Source organism: Taudactylus pleione, unplaced genomic scaffold (assembly GCF_031769625.1).
Source record: "Taudactylus pleione unplaced genomic scaffold, aTauple2 ptg001867l, whole genome shotgun sequence".
In the NCBI taxonomy this organism is placed as follows: Eukaryota; Metazoa; Chordata; class Amphibia; order Anura; family Myobatrachidae; genus Taudactylus; species Taudactylus pleione.
In genome coordinates this window covers 315,239-342,075 of record NW_028286264.1, presented here as the reverse complement: position 1 = coordinate 342,075, position 26,837 = coordinate 315,239, and the positions used below count along the sequence as shown (strand labels likewise).

General features: G+C 50.0%; 1 protein-coding gene across 12 annotated transcripts in view; it reads left to right on the top strand.

Annotated features, from left to right (window-relative positions):
* Positions 1-26,837, top strand: part of KIF1B (kinesin family member 1B) — a 214,525-nt gene that overhangs the window by 175,801 nt on the left and 11,887 nt on the right. For 4 of the 12 annotated variants that reach the window (XM_088465142.1, XM_088465137.1, XM_088465141.1 and 1 more), the window contains 18 exons: positions 1,523-1,771; positions 8,107-8,225; positions 9,272-9,357; positions 12,104-12,248; positions 12,318-12,480; positions 12,871-12,961; positions 13,037-13,152; positions 13,238-13,293; positions 14,016-14,124; positions 14,206-14,272; positions 14,917-15,001; positions 15,081-15,183; positions 15,409-15,435; positions 16,349-16,463; positions 22,607-22,740; positions 23,312-23,373; positions 25,830-25,975; positions 26,523-26,762. In XM_088465142.1, coding sequence (XP_088321268.1) covers positions 1,523-1,771; positions 8,107-8,225; positions 9,272-9,357; positions 12,104-12,248; positions 12,318-12,480; positions 12,871-12,961; positions 13,037-13,152; positions 13,238-13,293; positions 14,016-14,124; positions 14,206-14,272; positions 14,917-15,001; positions 15,081-15,183; positions 15,409-15,435; positions 16,349-16,463; positions 22,607-22,740; positions 23,312-23,373; positions 25,830-25,975; positions 26,523-26,762 — 2,113 coding nt within the window. The remainder of the gene's footprint in view (positions 1-1,522; positions 1,772-8,106; positions 8,226-9,271; positions 9,358-12,103; positions 12,249-12,317; positions 12,481-12,870; positions 12,962-13,036; positions 13,153-13,237; positions 13,294-14,015; positions 14,125-14,205; positions 14,273-14,916; positions 15,002-15,080; positions 15,184-15,408; positions 15,436-16,348; positions 16,464-22,606; positions 22,741-23,311; positions 23,374-25,829; positions 25,976-26,522; positions 26,763-26,837) is intronic. The other 8 variants (XM_088465144.1, XM_088465143.1, XM_088465140.1 and 5 more) reach the window with 5 other exon arrangements.

Genomic DNA, 26,837 nt, shown 5'->3' with positions numbered 1-26,837 from the left:
ATTCCGAGGTGCACGCAAAGTGGCGGTAGTCCCGGGCAGCTGCGGAAGCCAAAATTACTGCCGTGCACTAATGTCGGCCTATGTTCTGCTAATGCGCAGGTCTGTGCGTCTGCCAGCGAGAAGCCCTGGCGCCCATTGGTTTTACACCAAACCCCACAACCGCCATAATTAATATCTGCACCATGTGCTGACCCCATGCTGTGTGCAGGAAGCCCGTCAGTACAGGCGTCCCTCCCTGTGCGCACAGCTCTGAATCGCACAGAACTATTGATGCAGGCGCACAGCATTGAGAGTCATGGCGGTTACCTGTGATTGCAGTATCTTCACCCAGCTCCCCCCTCAAAACGCCTCATTTCACTGAAAGACAGATGCGTCCTAATTCCTTCCGAATAGGACGATCATACACAAAGACGCAATAATTGGCCACCTGCGCGTGTGCCGTGTCCAAAAACTCGCCATTTCAGTCTTTGCACAGAGTCCTGTGTGACCCGGAGTCAGCCCCTCAATGTATATCCTCCTCCTTGCAGCGTAATCCGCAATACGGCGAGATACCGCATATATACACCGCCTGCATATACAGCCCTGATACATGGGGGAGACATCCGCTGAGCGCATAAGGTTCCTGTGTGACGCTGCCCTAACGCCATTCCCAATTACTACATGTTGTCAAATTAAGATGTTTCTGCTGAGACCATTGTTGCTTTTTTGGGGGAAAGTTTTCGCACCATTTCTGCGCCAATTTCCGCTCAACGACTACATCAGTGTACGGTGGCAGAGGAGCCCAGTGTTACGGAATTTCTGTGTGACCAAACCCATCTAGTTTCTTCTTCAGGTTTTGAATAGTAAAGTGCGCCCATCTCCTGCACGTAACGGCGGCAGCCATTTTGTTGAAGCAGCCAATATTTTCTTTTGCTGGCACCGGAATGACCTTGGCAAATGGCCAGTTTCTTCCATGAATTTAATTTACCTTATTGGTCCCAGTGTCTGATTGAGGGTTGTTAGGCTGCATTAGGAATGTTGGTTTAGCTCACAAAATGGCCGCCTCCACAGACGACACGCACACTTAAAGTTACAGTAATAATAAAATGTTGGTATTGCCCTTGATAATCTGCTTTATGCTACATTCCATGCCTCCTTCCGGTCTAAGGTATTGCCCTCTGTGGTAATGTACGCCAGTCTCACACTACAATGATGCTGGGGCGCAGTAGTAAATGTGCATCACGTAATAATGCCGGTGACACGCTCCGCTTTCCCAGGACTTAGCGTTACTGCCGTATTCCTTCCCACAGCACAATAAAACATCTTTTATTTTGGTCTGTTTTTGCACCCTGCTCTGCTTCGCTCTCTATTATTTCTGTGAGCACCGAGTTGAGCCCACCCCTCACCCCCCCGGAGTCTTGCTTGCCTCTCATTAGTGTCATTTATGCTTTGTTTTGCTGGTGTCTTTTTGGAGTACACGCTCCCAATCCCCCCTCCTGCACCACTGGGTTGTGATAACGACTCTTCCGTTACCAATGTTTAGTTCCCCCATATTCCACGGCTGCGTGAACGAGCGGCTGGCAGACCGCACCCCGTCCCCCACCTTTTCAACAGCAGATTCAGACATCACGGAGCTGGCTGACGAGCAGCAGGACCAGATGGAAGACTTCGACGACGAGCCCTTTGTGGACGACACTGGTTCGGATGTGGGGAATGAGGATGGATCTGACCTCTTCAGCGATGGGCGCGACCCGTTTTATGACCGCTCCCCATGGTTCATTTTAGTAGGAAGGTTGGTGAGGTTGTGCAAGGAAAGGGCGTGGAAGGACAAGCTCTTACCATAACCCCATATTATTAGCATGTAAACGTTTCCTCTGCTTACACGCCACACATGAGGCAGTACAGGGCACACGTGTTCTTCTCATCTGCTGGTGAGGAACTTTAGTCCTCCTGGAGGCTGGACACAACCTTCATTAATGTGCTATGAGATCATCATTTATTTTTACACACTCCTCCTCTTCATCTTCAGAACTGACACCAAATATCCACTGCTAGTGTTACCGCCTTAAAGTGTACTCACCACCTACATAGCCTAGTGATTGCCGCCTAATAGTGTACTCACCACCTACATAGCCTAGTGATTGCCGCCTTATAGTGTACTCACCACCTACATAGCCAAGTGATTGCAGCCTTATAGTGTACTCACCACCTACATAGCCTAGTGATTGCCGCCTTATAGTGTACTCACCACCTACATAGCCAAGTGATTGCAGCCTTATAGTGTACTCACCACCTACATAGCCTAGTGATTGCAGCCTTATAGTGTACTCACCACCCACATAGCCAAGTGATTGCAGCCTTATAGTGTACTCACCACCTACATAGCCAAGTGATTGCAGCCTTATAGTGTACTCACCACCTACATAGCCAAGTGATTGCAGCCTTAACGTGTACTCACCACCTACATAGCCAAGTGATTGCAGCCTTATAGTGTACTCACCACCTACATAGCCAAGTGATTGCAGCCTTATAGTGTACTCACCACCTACATAGCCAAGTGATTGCAGCCTTATAGTGTACTCCCCACCTACATAGCCAAGTGATTGCAGCCTTATAGTGGACTCACCACCTACATAGCCAAGTGATTGCAACCTTATAGTGTACTCACCACCTACATAGCCAAGTGATTGCAGCCTTATAGTGTACTCACCACCTACATAGCCAAGTGATTGCAGCCTTATAGTGTACTCACCACCTACATAGCCAAGTGATTGCAGCCTTATAGTGTACTCACCACCTACATAGCCAAGTGATTGCAGCCTTATAGTGTACTCACCACCTACATAGCCAAGTGATTGCCGCCTTATAGTGTACTCCCCACTTACATAGCCAAGTGATTGCAGCCTTATAGTGTACTCACCACCTACATAGCCAAGTGATTGCAGCCTTATAGTGTACTCACCACCTACATAGCCAAGTGATTGCAGCCTTATAGTGTACTCACCACCTACATAGCCAAGTGATTGCAGCCTTATAGTGTACTCACCACCTACATAGCCAAGTGATTGCAGCCTTATAGTGTACTCACCACCTACATAGCCAAGTGATTGCAGCCTTATAGTGTACTCACCACCTACATAGCCAAGTGATTGCCGCCTTATAGTGTACTCACCACCTACATAGCCAAGTGATTGCCGCCTTATAGTGTACTCCCCACCTACATAACCAAGTGATTGCAGCCTTATAGTGTACTCCCCACCTACATAGCCAAGTGATTGCAGCCTTATAGTGTACTCCCCACCTACATAGCCAAGTGATTGCAGCCTTATAGTGTACTCACCACCTACATAGCCTAGTGATTTCAGCCTTATAGTGTACTCACCACCTACATAGCCAAGTAATTGCAGCCTTATAGTGTACTCACCACCTACATAGCCAAGTGATTGCCGCCTTATAGTGTACTCCCCATCTACATAGCCAAGTGATTGCAGCCTTATAGTGTACTCACCACCTACATAGCCAAGTGATTGCAGCCTTATAGTGTACTCACCACCTACATAGCCAAGTGATTGCAGCCTTATAGTGTACTCCCCACCTACATAGCCAAGTGATTGCAGCCTTATAGTGTACTCTCCACCTACATAGCCAAGTGATTGCAGCCTTATAGTGTACTCCCCACCTACATAGCCAAGTGATTGCAGCCTTATAGTGTACTCCCCACCTACATAGCCAAGTGATTGCTGCCTTATAGTGTACTCACCACCTACATAGCCAAGTGATTGCAGCCTTATAGTGTACTCACCACCTACATAGCCAAATGATTGCAGCCTTATAGTGTACTCACCACCTACATAGCCATGTGATTGCAGCCTAAAGCTGGGTACACACGTAAAGATTATCTGTCCAACTAGGTGATTGGTTGCAATGAAAACCTGGTAACGTATGGGAGTAACTGATGATCAGTAATTTGCTCCCAAACGCCGGAAAATGGACAAAAACTGTTTGAACGAATTGTTTAGATCAAACATTTAACAAACTTGTCTGACGCCATTTTCATCTGTTTTCTGGCATTTAGGAGCAAATTACTGATCATCAGTTACTCCCCATACGTTACCAGATTCTCATTCCAACCAATCAGATAGTTGGATGGTTGGACAGAAAATCTTTTAGATGTGTACCCAGCATAACACTTCACTAGGAACCAGTGACATCATTAGCGCCTCAGACACGAAGTCCAGCCCACAAAATGGCTTCCCTCTGTGTTGTGTCGCCTTTAATGAACCAGCGACTGAGAACCTGGCTACAATGAGCCCTTTCTGTTGGAAAATTGAGACTTTGTGACCAAGTCACCGACCATGGCCGAATTGTGGAGGAACAAATCTCCTAACCCTGGCTGTGTATTTAGAATTTAGATTTAGAAAAACATTTGTGCAACTTTAATAATGAAAATAATAAAAGATAGGAAGTTTTTGGAGTTGTGATTTCATAATGAAGTTCAGTTTAAGCCACATTTTATGAAAAAATATAAAACGTTAAACCTTGTCTGCACGCAGTTAAGGAAGCCATTTTGTGGACTGAATAAATATTCATGAGCATGAATCCTATCTATACACAGGGAACCAGTGCCTCAGTGTGGCGTTAATGGACTTCATTACGTGCAATGACTTACTGTAACACATAGCAGACATTTTTAGATCGGTGTTTTTCTCAAAATGGCCGTCTTCATCGTGGGAAGGCGCAGCCTTTCCAGTCTATTATTTCTCAACCTAAATATGATGATAAATCCACATTTGTAGCACAACCTGAATGTCCTTATTTCAAGCCTTGCTTTTGCTGTCAGGTGGGGGGCGGTGATAGCTTGTCTTTCCTGCCGTCACTTGTGGCATGTGGGGGGGTCAGGAATTAGCGTGCGTTAGGGTGTGACAGGCCCTCGATCCAATCTTCATTCATTATTTACTTTTCTTTTTGTTGAGAAAACAAAGCATATATTGATTTGTGTTTGATATGTAGTTTGTTTTGTTTTGCCATCACCTCACCAACCTCGCTGCTAATACCTCGTTCCCCTCCTCTGGTCCCTGGCTGTGGTTGAGGGGTTTGCCGGACATAAAAAGCCCTGCTTGAAAGGGTACAGTCAGCTACCCACAGCAGAGGCAGCCATTTTGTGACTTCAGCAAACATTCATGAGAACGAGGCGAGATCCTCTCCTCAGGTGGAAGAGAGTAGGGAGCGGCTCAGTGTTCTTCCCTGTCGTTCACCTTCACTCCCGCTCCTACGACATGGAGGACAGTGAGAGGCTGACGGCAAAGGACAGTATGGCAGAAGGTGGCATGCAGAGCCATTTTGTATTATTAGTCCCTCTCATACCGTGTCGTCCATCGCTCAGGTGGGGGTGGCGTGTTATGGGTGGCAATGGATGCCGAATAGACAGTGCTGATAATGTAACCTCTAAATTTAATAGGAACAGTTTATTGTGATTTGATATTCCAACTATTGGATCCACCCACAAGATGGCTGCCTCCTCAGGGTGTATGCGACTGGCACATTAAATACCAGCATTGATTGGCATGAAGGTCGTGCAGGGTTGACATACTACAGAAATGCCCAAAAGGCAGAGGAGACCGCTCCTGTAGCAAAGGGAACACTAGGATCTGATGGGATTCCATCCAGCACCTCTGTGTGTCCATTCCTCCTAAATATAGGATTGTACAGGGGATCATTCCTGGCGTAACCTGGTGCCTTGTATACCAGACACACAGCTAATTACATGGGAACACTAGGATCTGACGGGATGGCATCCGGCACCTCTGTCTGCTTATGCCCAGCATCTGCATTTCTTTGTCTGGATGATGAATGGGCGACTGGCTGAGGCCAAGAAGCCACAAAACAAGAGATGAGGAATAATGGTCCTTCCCACTGAGCAGGGTCCCCTAGGCTGGTTCTCTGTACAGGGTGCCCCTAGGCTGGTGCCTGGCTGGTTCTCTGTACCAGGGTGCCCCTAGGCTGGTGCCTGGCTGGTTCTCTGTACAGGGTGCCCCTAGGCTGGTGCCTGGCTGGTTCTCTGTACAGGGTGCCTCTTGGCTGGTGCCTGGCAGCTTCTCTGTACAGGGTGCCCCTAGGCTGGTGCCTGGCTGGTTCTCTGTACAGGGTGCCCCTAGGCTGGTGCCTGGCTGGTTCTCTGTACAGGGTGCCCCTAGGCTGGTGCCTGGCTGGTTCTCTGTACAGGGTGCCCCTAGGCCGGTGCCTGACAGGTTCTCTGTACAGGGTGCCCCTAGGCCGGTGCCTGGCTGGTTCTCTGTACAGGGTGCCCCTAGGCCGGTGCCTGACAGGTTCTCTGTACAGGGTGCCCCTAGGCCGGTGCCTGACAGGTTCTCTGTACAGGGTGCCCCTAGACTGATGCCTGGCTGGTTCTCTGTACAGGGTGCCCCTAGGCCGGTGCCTGACAGGTTCTCTGTACAGGGTGCCCCTAGGCCGGTGCCTGACAGGTTCTCTGTACAGGGTGCCCCTAGACTGATGCCTGGCTGGTTCTCTGTACAGGGTGCCCCTAGGCCGGTGCCTGACAGGTTCTCTGTACAGGGTGCCCATAGACTGATGCCTGGCTGGTTCTCTGTACAGGGTGCCCCTAGGCTGGTGCCTGACAGGTTCTCTGTACAGGGTGCCCCTAGGCCGGTGCCTGGCTGGTTCTCTGTACAGGGTGCCCCTAGGCTGGTGCCTGGCTGGTTCTCTGTACAGGGTGCCCCTAGGCTGGTGCCTGGCTGGTTCTCTGTACAGGGTGCCCCTAGGCTGGTGCCTGGCTGGTTCTCTGTACAGGGTGCCCCTAGGCTGGGGCCTGGCTAGTTCTCTGTACAGGGTGCCCCTAGGCTGGTGCCTGGCTGGTTCTCTGTACAGGGTGCCCCTAGGCTGGTGCCTGGCTGGTTCTCTGTACAGGGTGCCCCTAGGCCGGTGCCTGACAGGTTCTCTGTACAGGGTGCCCCTAGGCCGGTGCCTGGCTGGTTCTCTGTACAGGGTGCCCCTAGGCTGGTGCCTGGCTGGTTCTCTGTACAGGGTGCCCCTAGGCTGGTGCCTGGCTGGTTCTCTGTACAGGGTGCCCCTAGGCTGGTGCCTGGCTAGTTCTCTGTACAGGGTGCCCCTAGGCTGGTGCCTGGCTAGTTCTCTGTACAGGGTGCCCCTAGGCTGGTGCCTTGCTGGTTCTCGGTAAAGACGTAGACTGTGTATGTCTATAAATGCCCAGTAATTAGGCAAATTAATCAATCTGAGAGACTTTGGGACAAGCCTAATAGCCTGCAAGTTCCTGCCAAATGCAAAAATTTTAGCTGTAAAAGAGGTAATTTTTTTTTTTCTTTAAGACAAAACCAGGAAAACTGCGTCTGTAAATCTCGTGGCGTGTTTGCTGAACTCTCGCAGGCGATTAAGTTTGTCCCTTCTCACCAACCTATGCTTCACAGTGGTCATCGGACCTTGTACCCTGCTGGTATAGCCCAATTACCTTGGCGGTAGAGCCATACAGAATAGACCATTGATAATGTGGCAGCATCACTTCACCATACACACAAACATTATATTATACTAAATGTAGCTTATTCTTAGTACAAACCTTCCGTTAGCAGTAAAACGAAGCTGAATTGAATTGACGGTTCCCCCCCGTTGTATCGCTGGACACCCCTCTTTCCGAGACCTCTGACCTGAGCTCTGGAACTCGAGACTGATTTTAATCTGTAGATTTTATTTTGCAGCTATTTAATAATTATTTTGTATTTCATTTTATGTTTGTAATGTTATAACATGGCTTATTAATCTTTATTTATGCTTGTTTTATTCTGTTGGATTATGCTTTGTTATGTGTTTTTTTTTTATTTTGCTTATTTTAATTTTTGTTTCTTCTAAACCCTGTAATCTGTATAGATGGGCCTGGATCAGACATGTCTGATAGTGGGCAATGCTGACTAACGGCGCCCGTCCTTTGTCGCAGAGGGCACATTGTTGTCTGTGAGCCCGTATCACATCAGTCACTCATTGTATCTGTCTGGACGTGGGGGACCTTCATAGTAGGGGGCTTTTAGTTATTAGATGGTCCAGGAACATCTACCGTCCGTGCGGTCTCCTGACACATCCTCCTGATCTCTGTTACAGAGCGTTTGTGTACCTCAGTAACCTGCTTTTCCCGGTGCCCCTGGTCCATCGAGTGGCCGTAGTCAGCGAGAAAGGAGAAGTCCGCGGCTTTCTGCGTGTCGCTGTGCAGGCAATCGCTGGTAAGTGCCATCATTGTCAATGCCAACCACCTTCTCATCTGATATCACCCTCTGTCATCGATCTCATTGTCATTTCCACCCCATACTTACCCACCTAAAGTTCATTCTTTCACTCGGCACAACCACCAGCCAGTCTAGTCCTGTTAGTAATCCATGTCTGCGCTCATGGCTGCACCGAGAGCAGGAAAAGGTCTCATCTGATCATGTTTGTACTCTGCTTTATATAGAAGGTGAATTACACTCTCACTGAGCCAGCGCAGCCAGGCTGTCACCACTGAGCCAGCGCAGCCAGGCTGTCACCACTGAGCCAGCGCAGCCAGGCTGTCACCACTGAGCCAGCGCAGCCAGGCTGTCACCACTGAGCCAGCGCAGCCAGACTGTGACCGCTGGGCCAGCGCAGCCAGACTGTGACCGCTGGGCCAGCGCAGCCAGACTGTGGCCGCTGGGCCAGCGCAGCCAGACTGTGACCGCTGGGCCAGCGCAGCCAGACTGTGACCGCTGGGCCAGCGCAGCCGGACTGTGACCGCTGGGCCAGCGCAGCCGGACTGTGACCGCTGGGCCAGCGCAGCCGGACTGTGACCGCTGGGCCAGCGCAGCCGGACTGTGACCGCTGGGCCAGCGCAGCCGGGCTGTGACCGCTGGGCCAGCGCAGCCGGGCTGTGACCGCTGAGCCAGCGCAGCCGGGCTGTGACCGCTGAGCCAGCGCAGCCGGGCTGTGACCGCTGAGCCAGCGCAGCCGGGCTGTGACCGCTGAGCCAGCGCAGCCGGGCTGTGACCGCTGAGCCAGCGCAGCCGGGCTGTGACCGCTGAGCCAGCGCAGCCGGGCTGTGACCGCTGAGCCAGCGCAGCCGGGCTGTGACCGCTGAGCCAGCGCAGCCGGGCTGTCCCCGCTGAGCCAGCGCAGCCGGGCTGTCCCCGCTGAGCCAGCGCAGCCGGGCTGTGAAGCAGAACATGTTGTTCGTCCGTCCAGTCTCCATAACCTGCTGCCATTCTATATTACCAGTTATAATTCTTTATTTCTGACTTACATTGTTTCTCACCCACAGGTGATGAGGAAGCTCCAGACTACGGATCTGGCATTCGCCAGTCAGGAACCGCCAAGATCTCATTTGACAATGATTACTTCAATAAGGTACCTTACATAATGAGAGCTGGGCAGACTGTGTGAGTTACTAAACATCAGATTCCTGCAATGTACTAAGATTTGCATTTTCAGCACTTATTCAACTCTGCACATTTCGTAGTCTGTACAGAAGGACTGTATCAGAAAGTGTCCATAGCATTTTGGTAGTAATTGCCAGGTTTGATGGGAATTGTGTGACTTCTGGTCCTTGTCAGCAACTATAGAGAGGTAGATGCTGTACGAGCAATGTAAATATAAAGTATATAACACAATGGGCCTGCGCAATAATCAATGGCGAGAACTCCGTGAGCCTTCGAGTGACTGCTATACAATTGACTAAAGTAAAAGGCCAGCGTCTCTGAGCTTGTCCTCTGCCTAGCGCAGCACTGGCCCATAGTTAGCTGCCATTGGGGGATTAACAGTCACCAGCCAGCAGGTGTTACAGTACCGTCACCACACACATACCCAGAAGTAAGCGGCTCCTGGTGGCGGTAGCAACTTAGGGCCTGATTCAGACCCACTCGCGAGCGGCTCTCCGCTCGCAAGTGGGTCGATGGTCTGCACTGCGCATGCGCACGACGGAGGGAGCTCCGTTGTGCGCATGCGCGAGATGCGACGAGCGAAGGACTTTTCTTCGCTCGTTGTGTCTGATCAAAGGGGGCGTGCTGTCGATGTTGATTGACAGCACGCCCCCTTTGGTAGGCGTGCCGGGGGCGCGCCTCCCAGACGGAGGCGTTCCCAAGGGAACGCCTACCGTCAGAAGCCGGCCTCTGACCAGAGCGTTCGCTCTGAATCAGGGCCCACCTCCATAATTATGGAGCGTCCTCCTGGACGCTCGTATAGCTGTGGGTCACCACCCACAGCATATAAGAGCGTGCAGGATGATGGTCGCGATGGTCTAGAACATTGCGACCATCGCCACTGCGAGCCGAAGCCTGCGGTTGAGTTTCTCAACCGCAAGGCCCGGAGTGATTTTGGCTCTATCAGAGCCAAAATCACTCCCACTGACATCACTAGTGATGTCAGTGGGCCGGCTTCTGACGGTAGGCGTTCCCTTGGGAACGCCTCCGTCTGGGAGGCACGCCCACCAAAGGGGGCGTGCTGTCAATCAACATCGACAGCACGCCCCCTTTGATCAGACACAACGAGTGAAGGAAAGTCCTTCGCTCGTCGCGTCTTGCGCATGCGCACGACGGAGCTCCCTCCGTCGTGCGCATGCGCAGTGCACACCATCGACCCACTTGTGAGCGGACAGCCGCTCGCGAGTGGGTCTGAATCAGGCCCTTAGTCTTTTACAACGTAGTAGGACGAGTAAGAAACGGTTACTGACGGTGAGAGGTGGTCCCTATACCCCCTGCTGTCTCTTTCCTCTCTGATCTCTTACACACAGGTTACATAGTGTAGTCCCTGCATAGTACATAGAGCATGTTGCTGGCTGGGGGGTAGGCAGCAGACTGTCACCATACACTGAGTACTCTGATCTCTTACACACAAGTCACACCGGTTAGTCCCTGCATAGTACATAGAGCATGTTGCTGGCTGGAGAGTAGGCAGCAGACTGTCACCATACACTGAGTACTCTCTGATCTCTTACACACAAGTCACACCGGTTAGTCCCTGCATAGAACATAGAGCATGTCACTGGCTGGGGGGTAGGCAGCAGACTGTCACCATACACTGAGTACTCTGATCTCTTACACACAAGTCACACCGGTTAGTCCCTGCATAGTACATAGAGCATGTTGCTGGCTGGAGAGTAGGCAGCAGACTGTCACCATACACTGAGTACTCTCTGATCTCTTACACACAAGTCACACCGGTTAGTCCCTGCATAGAACATAGAGCATGTCACTGGCTGGGGGGTAGGCAGCAGACTGTCACCATACACTGAGTACTCTGATCTCTTACACACAAGTCACACCGGTTAGTCCTTGCATAGTACATAGAGCATGTCGCTGGCTGGAGGGTGGGCAGCAGACTGTCACCATACACTGAGTACTCTCTGATCTCTTACACAAGAGTCACACCGGTTAGTCCCTGCATAGTACATAGAGCATGTCGCTGGCTGGGGGGTAGGCAGCAGACTGTCACCATACACTGAGTACTCTGATCTCTTACACACAAGTCACACCGGTTAGTCCCTGCATAGAACATAGAGCATGTCACTGGCTGGGGGGTAGGCAGCAGACTGTCACCATACACTGAGTACTCTGATCTCTTACACACAAGTCACACCGGTTAGTCCTTGCATAGTACATAGAGCATGTCGCTGGCTGGAGGGTGGGCAGCAGACTGTCACCATACACTGAGTACTCTCTGATCTCTTACACAAGAGTCACACCGGTTAGTCCCTGCATAGTACATAGAGCATGTCGCTGGCTGGGGGGTAGGCAGCAGACTGTCACCATACACTGAGTACTCTCTGTAGAGCACCCTGTAATGAGCGGGGGACAATATTCGATCCCATTCTGATCATAAAGCTTAGAATCGGGAGTGTTACATTCCCCAGCTAATAATAAGAGAGGTCCAGGAATGATCACAGACTTGCATAGTACAAGCCCACAAATAACAGATATAACCACGTAAGAACTGGTTAGGGGGGGGCTTTCATTTCCCAGGCGTCACTAGCGGAATGCTATGTGGGGTTATTTGCTGTAGGTTACCCCTGTTTACTTTCTCAGTGAGCCCTGTACCCGCCCCGTGGGCAGCCCAGGAGATTTATATTATGATGATGTATTTTTTCACTGATGCGCAGTGTCCCCGTGTACAGAGCGACCTCTCCTCCTCCGTCCTCACCCGCTCAGGGCTGTCGCTGGAGGAGCTGCGCATTGTGGAAGGACAAGGACAGAGCTCAGGGATGAACACTCCTGTGGAGGAGGTGAACCGGCTGGCAGAGATGGGTAAGTCTTGTGGCACTGGAGCAGCGTTTGGCACAGAGTCCGTCTCTTATCGCCCTCCGTCCCTCGCAGACATGAAATCGGGCAGCCTGCTGGATGGGAAGATGATGATGGAAGGGTTCTCTGAAGATGTGGGAGATCACCTGAGGATTGGCAGCGTCTTCACCTTCCGAGTCACTGTCCTCCAAGCCAGCGGCATCCTCCCAGAATACGCCGACATCTTCTGCCAGTTCAAGTGAGCAGGGTCTGGGGTCCTGGCTTGTATTACTAAAGGGGTTAATGTGTTCTCTGCGTCTGGCATATATGATATTTCCTAGAGCCGCAAGCGACAAAGGCATTCAGCCCAGGCCGGTAGCATCTGACATGGGGCAGCCAGTATATTGGCCTAGCCCACAAAATGGCCGCCTTTATTACATACACACCCAAGGGGCACTTACATCTCTGTACCAGGTGTGTAGCAGCCAATCAGATATCCACTCTGTTTAGTCTACCATCATTGTAATCCAAACAAAGCTGACACGTGATTGGTTCTGGTTGGCAGCATCATTAGATAAGCCGTATAGCTGCCATATAGGGACTCCCCTCTTCCTTGTATGGTGCTGATTGCCGCCATCTTGCTTTGCAGCTTTTTACATCGGCACGATGAGGCCTTTTCTACAGAGCCCCTGAAGAACAATGGTCGCGGGAACCCCCTCGGCTTCTACCATGTACAGAACGTAAGTGTGTCGGGATAGGGAATGATGGCGTCATTATCCCGTCTCCTGTCCTCATCACCTTCTGCCTCTTCTCAGATTGCCGTTGAGGTTACGGAGTCCTTTGTAGAGTATATAAAGACCAAACCCATTGTGTTTGAAGTGTTCGGACATTACCAGCAGCACCCGCTACACCTGCAGGGTCAGGACCTCAGGTAAGGGCAGGCCGCCCACGGAACTATCATTCGTAATATCCGCCTAGGGTGGGTCGTGTAACCAATCGTTCTCCTTGTTCCGCAGCCCGGCACAGCCGTCCCGCCGCCATTTTCCTCCTCCCATGCCCCTCTCCAAGCCTGGTACGTAGCCGATGTGTGCAGCAGTGATTGTGTGGGGAGAGGGAATAAAAATGGAGGAAGTTCTTTCATTCTAAGTTCCGTTACCCAGAAGCAGGGTGTCTGATAGGCCCAGCTGCATATAGGTGTATATATAAATATGCATAGGGGCAGCCAATCCTGGCCCAGGGCGACCTCTATTGGTCAGGTAGCAGATTGCATGATCCGGCACGACCATCTCCCTTTACCACGATTCATATCTACGGCCGCTCCGCTGCGCTGTCATATAATAATCTTATTACTCTCCTCTTCTTGCTGCATGACGACTGCATCATTTTCTTTTACCCCATTGTCATGATTTTGCCCTTTGGCCTCTCCATCCCTTTGTTTTGCACCTTGCCCCTTCTCCCCTTCCCTCTGACCTTGATAGCTGGACAGCGGAGGATTAACCTGGTCAGGTACCTAATGTCCGGGTATGTGAGTGAGCCCGTCCTGGCCGCCATCTCACAGCATGCCCATGTGCTCTCTGCCACACTCCAGGACAGGGCAGACCAGCTGCCTTCTTTCCTGTCTCTGCCCATTCCCAACGCTCTGCCAGAGAGGGCTCCCAGGAGAGACGGTTAGTAGCTCTGCCCCTTAGTGCTGTAGCCCTGGTAGTACTAGGTCCTGTAGGTTCACCTGGGTGCTGTAATTTTCTTCTGTTTCCATTTTAATTGAAGAATTAACGTCTTGCATTTGCTCTACAGTTCCAGCCACCAAACTCAATCCCCTGAGCAAGCCAACGCTTGGGCAGAGCGTCAGCAAGTACGACCTCTTGGTCTGGTTTGAAATCAGTGAATTGGAGCCAACTGGAGAGTAAGTCATCCATGTGGGAAACGGTGTAAGTGGGTAACATACATCGGCGGCCCATGACTGACTTATGATTTTTTCTCTAAGGTACATCCCGGCTGTCGTTGACCATTCGGGAGGTCTGTCGTGCCAGGGAACCTACCTTCTACACCAGGTATGTTACATGAAGGGAGCACAGTATAAACACACATTGGTGACATTTTTAAGGTGCTGGCCGACTAAGGCCCGCATGGCCATAAACTGTAGCGTGTACAGGCCCTAATGACATTGCTGTATGGGGGCATCGCTACACTAACCACTGCTCACCAAACGTCAGAGAAGTGCAGAGCGGGAAGGAGACTTGTACAGCAGAGGGCACTGTGACTACAGATATAGGAGATAGAATGCTAGATGACCAATCAATATATATAATCCTTTAAATACAGTATTGCCGTAGGCAATAATCATTTGCACAGATAATGCCCACCAGACGGAAGGGATAGGGGGAATACATGGTCTGTCAACAAGAAAACAGTAAGGTGTAATAAATAGCTGTATTGTGTAATATGTCTGCTGTCCACCTGGAGGCAGTAGTGTTCTGAATGTAGTGGATCTGCTCCTTACCCTGGAAGCAACCATGTTGTAGCATGCGGCTGTTCCTGTGACGTCACTGAGCCAATGACAGATAGTCAGGAGACGCTGATTCCTGGTGAGAGGACATGAATAAAATGGCTGCCTACGCTGTGTGCATGTGACAGGAGCGCTGTAATGCTACAGATGTAAGGTGGTGGGATACCTAGATCTTATTTATGGCGACAGGGGATCCAGCGCAGAATCACAGTGACTATCATCCATGAGAAGGGGAATGAATTGCACTGGAAGGACGTCCGAGAGCTGGTGGTGGGTGAGTGTCATGGCGCCCGTTACTGGTTGGGCTATAGACGACAGCTCGGTAATAACAATGGACCATCCTGTTCACCTAGGGCGAGTGCGTAATAAAGCAGAGGTGGACGAGTCTTTAGCTGACGCCGTGCTTTCCCTGAACATCATCTCCGCCAAGTACCTCCGATCTCACAGCTCCAGCAGGTGAGGCACCGTGGCTTTACATGAGCTGAGCATTCTGGGTAATGTTACCAAACGTTCTTCGGCTTTGCTGTCATTGTCCATTTGCACATTGGATTTTATTTGCTCTTCACCCCGTCCTCTCCCCCTCCAGCCCCTCTACCCCGCTGACCTCTTGTCTTTGCTCCCGGGTCTCCTCCATTTTGTGTCCCTGTCACTAATGGCAGCTTCTTCTTCTGTGTCTTTCAGGCTGTTTCTTGATAAGGATATGCCTAGGTATTTTATGTTTTGCTTCTCCTATCCCTGCACATAAAGATTCTCGCTCCCCACACAGAATACTTTATGTCGGCTTTCTCCGTTCTCACCCTGCCTAGCGCTTTTCTCCTTGAACGTGTATTTTAGACCCTGAGTGGACTGTAGGATTTAAATGGCAACTTTAAGGGACACGATCATGTTTTGGCTTCGTAAATACGCTCAGATATAGGACGGTGTCCTGTAATCAGTGTCACGGAATAGCTGAGATGCAGCCCCACCGGGTCTCTACAAGAACCTCTGGTGATGGTTACACCGCTATCTCCATATCTGCCAGAGGAACTCAGTATCTATGGAGAACTCTGCCTTGCTGATAGCTATTGTAATAGAAATGATCGTGTCTCTTACTCTGTCTTTGTAGTAATAGATGAGTTGGACATGTTACTGCTCATATAGTATCTAATACAGAAATAAACTGCGTTCCTGCTAGTGTTAGGCCATTACTGCAAAAATAGAACCTGCTTTTTTATTTTTCTTTAACTGTTTAATAAACCTGAGCGTCACTTATTCTGCAGCGATTAGAGTTCCTCCGCGGCCATCATGTGGACAGTTACAATATTAATAGAGATAAAATGAAGTGTAACCATAGACGCCAGTGACACGTGGTCCTGTCGGATGCGTGAAGGAGTAGAATTGTCTGTGTGGGTCAGTGTATACGTAACCCCAGCACAGGGCATGGGAATAATCCTTCCTCCAGGATATAAATATTATATGGTTTGGAAATGTGGAATATCTCCGTACCCCAGCAGTCTCGCTGTTTGTGTCCGTGTCGCTGTGTGTGTGTTTGTGATGTGTGTCGGGAGCTGGTGCTTTCTGTGTCGCTGCTGTCTGAATGCCGCAGGTAATTAATATAGTAATTTGCCCCCCGGCTCTGCAGGACGTTCTATCGGTTTGAGGCTGTGTGGGACAGCTCTCTGCACAATTCCTTACTGCTGAACAGAGTGACACCGTACGGGGAGAAGATCTACATGACGTTATCGGCGTACTTGGAGGTATCTGCCCCGCAATGTTATACACTGTCTGTGACTAGTAATATACAGGGCTGGTAAACTGAAAGCTATCCTTACATAGGGAGCGAGATCTAAACATGGGAATGAAGAGAGATTTGGGCAGCAGGTATGCGATGCGCCAACCATTCATTGAGAAACTAACAAAACATTATTTACAAATGTTGTCACCAGGTTACTATGTGCGAATACAAATCATTTGCAGAGCGCTCCAATCACTAAGGCGACGCTTTACCGAAGGACCGGTCATCAGCCGACATTTTTATTTTTTTTGTTTAAAACCCAGAAGTATCAGGAAGGCTGGTCATACAGTACTGTATCAGATCTGAGAGACCACATTAGACACAATGTGACGTGTTACGTCCATCTATAGAGAACGCTGTTCTTTCAATGGAAGCTGCTGTTGACCACAGTGGAGGACACATAGAACTTTCTTCAACTGATTTGTATGGTCACCTAGTGACAACATTTGTAACTAGAATCTCCACAAATAAAAGACAAGGTAACATTTGTAACTAATAATTTATTTATTTTTTCAATAAATGTCTAGCGCATCCCTTGAAGTATCTGTTCCCCTAATGTCTTTTTATTACAGTCCTTAGAATGCTCTTCAGACTCCCCTAAGTAGCGATACTTTCATTCTAGCACTTGTGTACTCTATGTAATGTGACTTGTGTTATAGTGCATTTGTGTATCCAGTATTGCTCTATATGTTGTATCTCATCGTCATACATTCAGGTTACCTACTGTTTATTAATATTTGTCTGCCCATTTTATATATGTTTATTTGCATCTAGAATATTTACTGACCCAATATGCTGTTACCAGAATTTGTCTAAAGCTGAAAGTATCACCAGCGTCTACAGGAAAGGACTGTATGTAGGGGACCATAGTCCTGCACAATTTCCAAACACTGCTATGCGTGGTATACTGCATCTGCACCTACGTGTGCCGCGAGCGGTTGTCAAGTGTGCCGTGGCGGTCAGCTCAACACAGTTGTAGTGTAGTGTGTTTTATTCCTGTGGGGGCCAATGTAGTGTGTTTTATTCCTGTGGAGGCCAATGTAGTGTGTTTTATTCCTGTGGGGGCCAATGTAGTGTGTTTTATTCCTGTGGGGGCCAATGTAGTGTGTTTTATTCCTGTGGAGGCCAATGTAGCGTATTTAATTCCTGTGGAGACCAATGTAGCGTGTTTTATTCCTGTGGAGGCCAATATATGTGTGTTTTATTCCTGTGGGGACCAATGTATGTGTGTTTTATTCCTGTGGGAGCCAATGTAGTGTGTTTTATTCCTGTGGGGGCCAATGTAATGTGTTTTATTCCTGTGGGAGCCAATGTATGTGTGTTTTATTCCTGTGGGGGCCAATGTAATGTGTTTTATTCCTGTGGGGGCCAATGTAGTGTGTTTTATTCCTGTGGAGGCCAATGTAGTATGTTTTATTCCTGTGGAGGCCAATGTAGTGTGTTTTATTCCTGTGGAGGCCAATGTAGTGTGTTTTATTCCTGTGGAGGCCAATGTAGAGTGTTTTATTCCTGTGGAGGCCAATGTAGTGTGTTTTATTCCTGTGGAGGCCAATGTAGAGTGTTTTATTCCTGTGGAGGCCAATGTAGTGTGTTTTATTCCTGTGGAGGCCAATGTAGTGTGTTTACTTCCTGTGGAGGCCAATGTAGTGTGTTTACTTCCTGTGGAGGCCAATGTAGTGTGTTTTATTCCTGTGGAGGCCAATGTAGTGTGTTTTATTCCTGTGGAGGCCAATGTAGTGTGTTTACTTCCTGTGGAGGCCAATGTAGTGTGTTTTATTCCTGTGGAGGCCAATGTAGCGTATTTAATTCCTGTGGAGGCCAATGTAGCGTGTTTTATTCCTGTGGGGGCCAATGTAGTGTGTTTTATTCCTGTGGGGGCCAATGTAGTGTGTTTTATTCCTGTGGGAGCCAATATGTGTGTTTTATTCCTGTGGAGGCCAATGTATGTGTGTTTTATTCCTGTGGAGGCCAATGTATGTGTGTTTTATTCCTGCGTAGGCCAATGTAGTGTGTTTTATTCCTGTGGAGGCCAATGTAGTGTGTTTTATTCCTGTGGGGGCCAATGTAGTGTGTTTTATTCCTGTGGAGGCCAATGTAGTGTGTTTTATTCCTGTGGGGGCCAATGTAGTGTGTTTTATTCCTGTGGGGGCCAATGTAGTGTGTTTTATTCCTGTGGGGGCCAATGTAGTGTGTTTTATTCCTGTGGGAGCCAATATGTGTGTTTTATTCCTGTGGAGGCCAATGTATGTGTGTTTTATTCCTGTGGAGGCCAATGTATGTGTGTTTTATTCCTGCGTAGGCCAATGTAGTGTGTTTTATTCCTGTGGAGGCCAATGTAGTGTGTTTTATTCCTGTGGGGGCCAATGTAGTGTGTTTTATTCCTGTGGAGGCCAATGTAGTGTGTTTTATTCCTGTGGGGGCCAATGTAGTGTGTTTTATTCCTGTGGGGGCCAATATGTGTGTTTTATTCCTGCGGAGGCCAATGTAGTGTGTTTTATTCCTGTGGAGGCCAAATGTAGTGTGTTTTATTCCTGTGGAGGCCAATGTAGTGTGTTTTATTCCTGTGGAGGCCAATGTAGTGTGTTTTATTGCTGAGGAGGCCAATGCAGTGTGTTTTATTCCTGTGGAGGCCAATGTAGTGTGTTTTATTCCTGTGGAGGCCAATGTAGTGTGTTTTATTCCTGAGGAGGCCAATGTAGTGTGTTTTATTCCTGTGGGGGGCCAATATGTGTGTATAGCCGGATAGTGCGCCTTGCCAATTTTAAAATCTTGTGTAGTGTGCCTTGAGTTGATAAGGTTGAAAATCACTGACTTAGGGGTGAGGGGAGCGACTCCCATCTCAGTTCTATTCTAAAGAAGAGAGAGAATGTAAAAGTAGGTATATTACAGAGTGGAAAACCCCCCTTACGTAACGTCACAATGAGCATAACCCGTTCCTGTGTTCTCCGTAGGGAGAGAACGCCTGGAACTCTCTCAGTGCTGCATTGTGCTGCCCAGGAGAGTGATGGGGTGACGGGACAATATCTGTCTGCCGATGTACACATGGTAGGGAGAGAACGCCTGGAAGTCTCCCAGTGCTGCATTGTGCTGCCCAGGAGAGTGATGGGGTGACGGGACAATATCTGTCTGCTGATGTACACATGGTAGGGAGAGAACGCCTGGAAGTCTCCCAGTGCTGCATTGTGCTGCCCAGGAGAGTGATGGGGTGACGGGACAATATCTGTCTGCTGATGTACACATGGTAGGGAGAGAACGCCTGGAAGTCTCCCAGTGCTGCATTGTGCTGCCCAGGAGAGTCATGGGGTGACGGGACAATATCTGTCTGCTGATGTACACATGGTAGGGAGAGAACGCCTGGAAGTCTCCCAGTGCTGCATTGTGCTGCCCAGGAGAGTGATGGGTGACGGGACAATATCTGTCTGCCGATGTACACATGGTAGGGAGAGAACGCCTGGAAGTCTCCCAGTGCTGCATTGTGCTGCCCAGGAGAGTGATGGGTGACGGGACAATATCTGTCTGCCGATGTACACATGGTAGGGAGAGAACGCCTGGAAGTCTCCCAGTGCTGCATTGTGCTGCCCAGGAGAGTGATGGGTGACGGGACAATATCTGTCTGCCGATGTACACATGGTAGGGAGAGAACGCTTGGAACTCTCCCAGTGCTGCATTGTACTGCCCAGGAGAGTGAGGGGTGACGGGACAATATCTGTCTGCTGATGTACACATGGTAGGGAGAGAACGCCTGGAAGTCTCCCAGTGCTGCATTGTGCTGCCCAGGAGAGTGATGGGTGACGGGACAATATCTGTCTGCTGATGTACACATGGTAGGGAGAGAACGCCTGGAAGTCTCCCAGTGCTGCATTGTGCTGCCCAGGAGAGTGATGGGTGACGGGACAATATCTGTCTGCCGATGTACACATGGTAGGGAGAGAACGCCTGGAAGTCTCCCAGTGCTGCATTGTACTGCCCAGGAGAGTGAGGGGTGACGGGACAATATCTGTCTGCCGATGTACACATGGTAGGGAGAGAACGCCTGGAAGTCTCCCAGTGCTGCATTGTGCTGCCCAGGAGAGTGATGGGTGACTGGACAATATCTGTCTGCCGATGTACACATGGTAGGGAGAGAACGCTTGGAACTCTCCCAGTGCTGCATTGTGCTGCCCAGGAGAGTGAGCGGTGACGGGACAATATCTGTCTGCTGATGTACACATGGTAGGGAGAGAACGCCTGGAAGTCTCCCAGTGCTGCATTGTGCTGCCCAGGAGAGTGATGGGGTGACGGGACAATATCTGTCTGCTGATGTACACATGGTAGGGAGAGAACGCCTGGAAGTCTCCCAGTGCTGCATTGTGCTGCCCAGGAGAGTGATGGGTGACGGGACAATATCTGTCTGCCGATGTACACATGGTAGGGAGAGAACGCCTGGAAGTCTCCCAGTGCTGCATTGTGCTGCCCAGGAGAGTGATGGGTGACGGGACAATATCTGTCTGCCGATGTACACATGGTAGGGAGAGAACGCCTGGAAGTCTCCCAGTGCTGCATTGTGCTGCCCAGGAGAGTGATGGGTGACGGGACAATATCTGTCTTTGCCGATGTACACATGGTAGGGTGAGAAAGCCTGGAACTCTCCCAGTGCTGCATTGTACTGCCCAGGAGAGTGATGGGTGACGGGACAATATCTGTCTGCCGATGTACACATGGTAGGGAGAGAACGCCTGGAAGTCTCCCAGTGCTGCATTGTGCTGCCCAGGAGAGTGATGGGTGACGGGACAATATCTGTCTGCCGATGTACACATGGTAGGGAGAGAACGCCTGGAACTCTCCCAGTGCTGCATTGTGCTGCCCAGGAGAGTGAGGGGTGACGGGACAATATCTGTCTGCTGATGTACACATGGTAGGGAGAGAACGCCTGGAAGTTTTCCAGTGCTGCATTGTGCTGCCCAGGAGAGTGATGGGGTGACGGGACAATATCTGTCTGCCGATGTACACATGGTAGGGAGAGAACGCCTGGAAGTCTCCCAGTGCTGCATTGTGCTGCCCAGGAGAGTGATGGGTGACAGGACAATATCTGTCTGCCGATGTACACATGGTAGGGAGAGAACGCCTGGAACTCTCCCAGTGCTGCATTGTGCTGCCCAGGAGAGTGCTGGGTGACGGGACAATATCTGTCTGCCGATGTACACATGGTAGGGAGAGAACGCCTGGAAGTCTCCCAGTGCTGCATTGTACTGCCCAGGAGAGTGAGGGGTGACGGGACAATATCTGTCTGCCGATGTACACATGGTAGGGAGAGAACGCCTGGAAGTCTCCCAGTGCTGCATTGTGCTGCCCAGGAGAGTGATGGGTGACGGGACAATATCTGTCTGCCGATGTACACATGGTAGGGAGAGAACGCCTGGAAGTCTCCCAGTGCTGCATTGTGCTGCCCAGGAGAGTGATGGGTGACAGGACAATATCTGTCTTTGCCGATGTACACATGGTAGGGTGAGAAAGCCTGGAACTCTCCCAGTGCTGCATTGTGCTGCCCAGGAGAGTGATGGGTGACGGGACAATATCTGTCTGCCGATGTACACATGGTAGGGAGAGAACGCCTGGAAGTCTCCCAGTGCTGCATTGTGCTGCCCAGGGGAGTGATGGGTGACGGGACAATATCTGTCTGCTGATGTACACATGGTAGGGAGAGAACGCCTGGAAGTCTCCCAGTGCTGCATTGTGCTGCCCAGGAGAGTGATGGGTGACGGGACAATATCTGTCTGCCGATGTACACATGGTAGGGAGAGAACGCCTGGAACTCTCCCAGTGCTGCATTGTACTACCCAGGGGAGTGAGGGGCGATGGAGGGTGACCACTGGCTCTTCTGTGAGGCAGCGGTAAAATAGAATTTATGCGTTAAAATTTTTCAAAAAAACATCCAGCCGCACGCACGTTGGGGGAGGAGCCTGAATTATTTATTCTAATTGTGCTCCGCCTACTTGGCGTCCATAAGCCTGAACCCAATGCCGAAACATACACACACATGTATCTGCCTGTCAGTGCCGCAGTGTGAGAAGTAATATGTGCACATGTGTGATGTCATGTACTGAGAAATGTCCTGTTCTCCCGCAGCTTGATCACTGTATCCAGCCGGCAGTGGTCACTAAGGACGTGTGCATGGTCTTCTATTCCCGTGACGCCAAGATTTCCCCACCCCGCTCTCTGCGCAGTCTGTTCGGCAGCGGCTACTCGAAGTCTCCTGACTGGTAAGAACGTTCATTCTCTTTAGCTCATTTCATGGTTTCTCAGCAGGAGAAATGTCAGAGCCGTCTGTAAGCTGAGCAGGGGTGAGACAGGGCTATATATGTATATGTGATATAGGCCTCTTCCATCGCCTGCTGGGGGGTGCCGGGAGATTTATTACACAGCATGTGAGACGCTATATATACAATCCGAGACCGAGAGCCATTCACAGTGCAGCGCTGGATAGGAGACTTCGCTCTTTGTCTTGTCTGCGGCGGTTCTGTCTTATTAGCTGTCCCGGAATATGGCGCTATTGCTGCCGTCCGATCAGCCAACGAGCGATGTATCGGCCATTCTCAGACATAGAAGTAGCAATACAGTTAGTAAATATGATAGTCTGAGCTCTGGCATCCTCCATTCCCTGTGTACTGTACTAGTCCTCGGCGGGCAGCGGTTTGTATTGGTAACGCCAGTAACCCCAGGAACTGCAGATAAGATGAGTTACTTTGTGTCTATGAGGAATATAGAAATCTATCATCCCCCTTGTGCTGCAGTTGTTGTACCCTCTGTCTTCTGTCCTTTCTGTCATTGCAGTAACAGAGTAACTGGGATCTATGAGCTGAGTCTGTGTAAAATGGCCGACACAGGAAGTCCTGGTAAGGATTACAGGCCAGTAAGGTATTTATGTACAGCCGGGATCAGCTCCTTATTCCAGGGGGTCCCGGCCTCCACTTTCCTGTATCCCATTGCATACTTCCCAGCTGCCTCCATTTGTGGACCCCGGAAGAGGCGGGGTAACACCAGGAATGTAGGATGATTATGGGGTGTTGTGGGTGTAAGGGGGAGTGGCTTATACATCCTTATTTTGTCCCAATTCTGCCTGGGTAAATATAGGGAGGTATACCGTTACCAGCGCCAGAATACCGACACCGGTCAGAAATGGGGGGAGGGTTAGGCACTGGGAGGGGTGGGTTAGGTTTAGGGTGCAGGGAGGGGGAGGTTAGGTTCAGGCACTAGGTGGGGAGGTTAGGGTTAGGCGCCATAGAGGGAGGAGAGGGTTAGGGTAGGGAGAGGGGGAGGGTTAGCATACCGACCAACAAGTGTCTGTATATTAATCCTGTCAGGATTCTAAACACCAAGATCCCGACTGTTGGCATTTTCATACCAATTCCCTGTTCCCTTATGGGGTCAGTGCAGCACATGGAGGGAGCCTTATGGGGTCAGTGCAGCACATGGATGGAGCCTTATGGGGTCAGTGCAGCACATGGATGGAGCCTTATGGGGTCAGTGCAGCACATGGGGGGAGCCTTATGGGGTCAGTGCAGCACATGGGGGGAGCCTTATGGGGTCAGTGCAGCACATGGGGGGAGCCTTATGGGGTCAGTGCAGCACATGGGGGGAGCCTTATGGGGTCAGTGCAGCACATGGAGGGAACCTTATGGGGTCAGTGCAGCACATGGAGGGAGCCTTATGGGGTCAGTGCAGCACATGGAGGGAGCCTTATGGGGTCAGTGCAGCACATGGAGGGAGCCTTATGGGGTCAGTGCAGCACATGGAGGGAGCCTTATGGGGTCAGTGCAGCACATGGAGGGAGCCTTATGGGGTCAGTGCAGCACATGGGGGGAGCCTTATGGGGTCAGTGCAGCACATGGAGGGAGCCTTATGGAGTCAGTGCAGCACATGGAGGGAGTGCTACCTCATATCAGACCAGTACTAATTTCTCTGTACACAATACTGAGCCGGCTTCTTCTTGTGCTTCCACCCTCCCAATAATGATCTGCTTTGCAGTGTAATTTAAGATGCCCTCTCATAGATATACATACAGTACATACATACATGCACATACAATACATACATACAGTACACACACACATACAGACATGCATACAGTACATACACACATACATACGTACATACAGTACATACATACACACACATACAGTGCACACACACATACAGTGCACACACACATGCATACAGTACATACACACATACGTACGTACATACACACATACGTACGTACATACACACGTACATACAGTACATACACATACATACGTACATGCATACAGTACATACATACAGTACATACACATACATACATACAGTACATACACATACATACATACAGTACATATACACGTACATACACATACATACAGTACATACACATACATACAGTACACACATATACAGTACATGCACACGTACATACAGTACATATACATACATACAGTACATACACACGTATGTACGTACGTACACATACATACATACATACATACATACACAAGTGAAAGGAGTAGACTGTTGAAATGTACATTATAAGACAAGCGTCTAATTGAGCCGGCAGATTTAGGGGTCTATTTACGAAGCCAACCAGGTCCTATATATAATTTTTCAAACCCAGCCTGTGACATGACAGGAGCTGATTGGCTGGTACTTTATCTCCATCCAAGGCTTAGTAAATAGACCCGTAAGTATCCCTATAAATGTTGCAGAATGCATTAGCTGTATGTCCGCTAGGCCGTTATAACTGGATGCTGGGGCGTCTGAATCATTTTATGTCGGGATGGGGCATGCACCTGCCTACATACAATGAGGCCCCCTCCCTCCAAATTAACTGATGCTGGGCGCGCAGGGAGGGAGCGGAGGCCGCGGACGGTCAGTGGCTGTGCTTTATAGCAATAGGCTGCACAGCCCCTGACCATCCGCCGCGCCTTTCAAATGTTTGGGAGTGGGGAGTCGCCCCCTTGACCCCCAACCCCCCACACCCTTTCTGACACCCGAGACTGGATGATCTGAATACTAGATAGAATGATAGATGCATTTCAGCAGTTTCTACTGTAACCTAATGTATAGAAAGTAAATAAATCTTCATTCTGCAATGCCCCCAAGCAAAGAACAAACCAGCGCTCTTCCTCCTCCCTAATAAATGATGGCGTTTATTTCAGTACAGGAACTGGATAGATAGAAGGTAACAGCGAATTGTCATGTTACCTCTGACCAGTAGGTGGCGCTCATTATGAGCAGGGGAAGGCTGTAACCCGCGGCACCATGCTATAAGCCCCTAAGGTTTATGGAAGAGATTTCCTCCTTCTCCCCCGATTAGGAATGCAGAGGAGAAGAAGAAAGATCCTGGACACATCGGTGGCTTATGTCCGTGGGGAGGAGAACCTGGCTGGATGGAGGCCCCGTGGGGACAGCCTGATTCTTGAGCACCAGTGGGAACTGGATAAAATGGAGCAGTTACATGAGGTACAAAATTCACGTCCATAAAAGATGGTGTAACAATGTCACGTCACCCACAGAGGTGTCTACAGGATGAGGTCCATCCAGTCGGTTCCACTCTACTCCATGGTTATTGCTGTTAGTTCTCCATTTGCCAAAATCCTACAGGAAGATGGCCGGTGGAGGGGTCCGAAGATGGTCGCTGAGGCCACACTATAGTGACTGAAGCTGGCACCTGATTGGACGGCTGTTCTTGCTGACCAATCAGGAGGAGTGATCAGTGACGGCACCGATTTATCAGTGCTCCATCGTCCTTCTAGCGGTCTGTGGACTCTGCCGCCATTGTTGGTGGTTATTTGTTATCGGTGGAGCCGTATATTAAGGGAGGTTTTCTGATTTAGCGACACTTCAGCCATTTGAATGTATATTTCCCAATCTTCTCTTCTGCAAAGATTTCTTCTCAAATGTTTCGTAAGTGAAATTCGGGGACAATAATATCCCCAAGACCTGAAATGATTGGCTTTTGTCAGCTGGAAATTCAGACCTTGTCCTAATGTCCTGCTCTGTCCTGAAGGTGGAGAAGACTCGGCACCTCCTCCTGCTCAGAGACAAGCTGGGCGACAGCATCCCCAAATCGCTGAGCGACTCCATCTCCCCAAGTCTGAGCAGCGGGTCCCTGAGCACGTCCACCAGCATCTCCTCTCAGATCTCCAACACCACCTTTGAAAGTGCCATTACCCCCAGCGAGAGCAGCGGGTACGACTCCACCGACGTGGAGAGCCTTGTGGATCGCGAGAAGGAGCTGGCGACAAAGGTAACGTATCAGACTCAGTCGAGTGCTTGAGACCTTCACTAGGGGACGTGTTGTACTCTCCCTGTAACACACCGT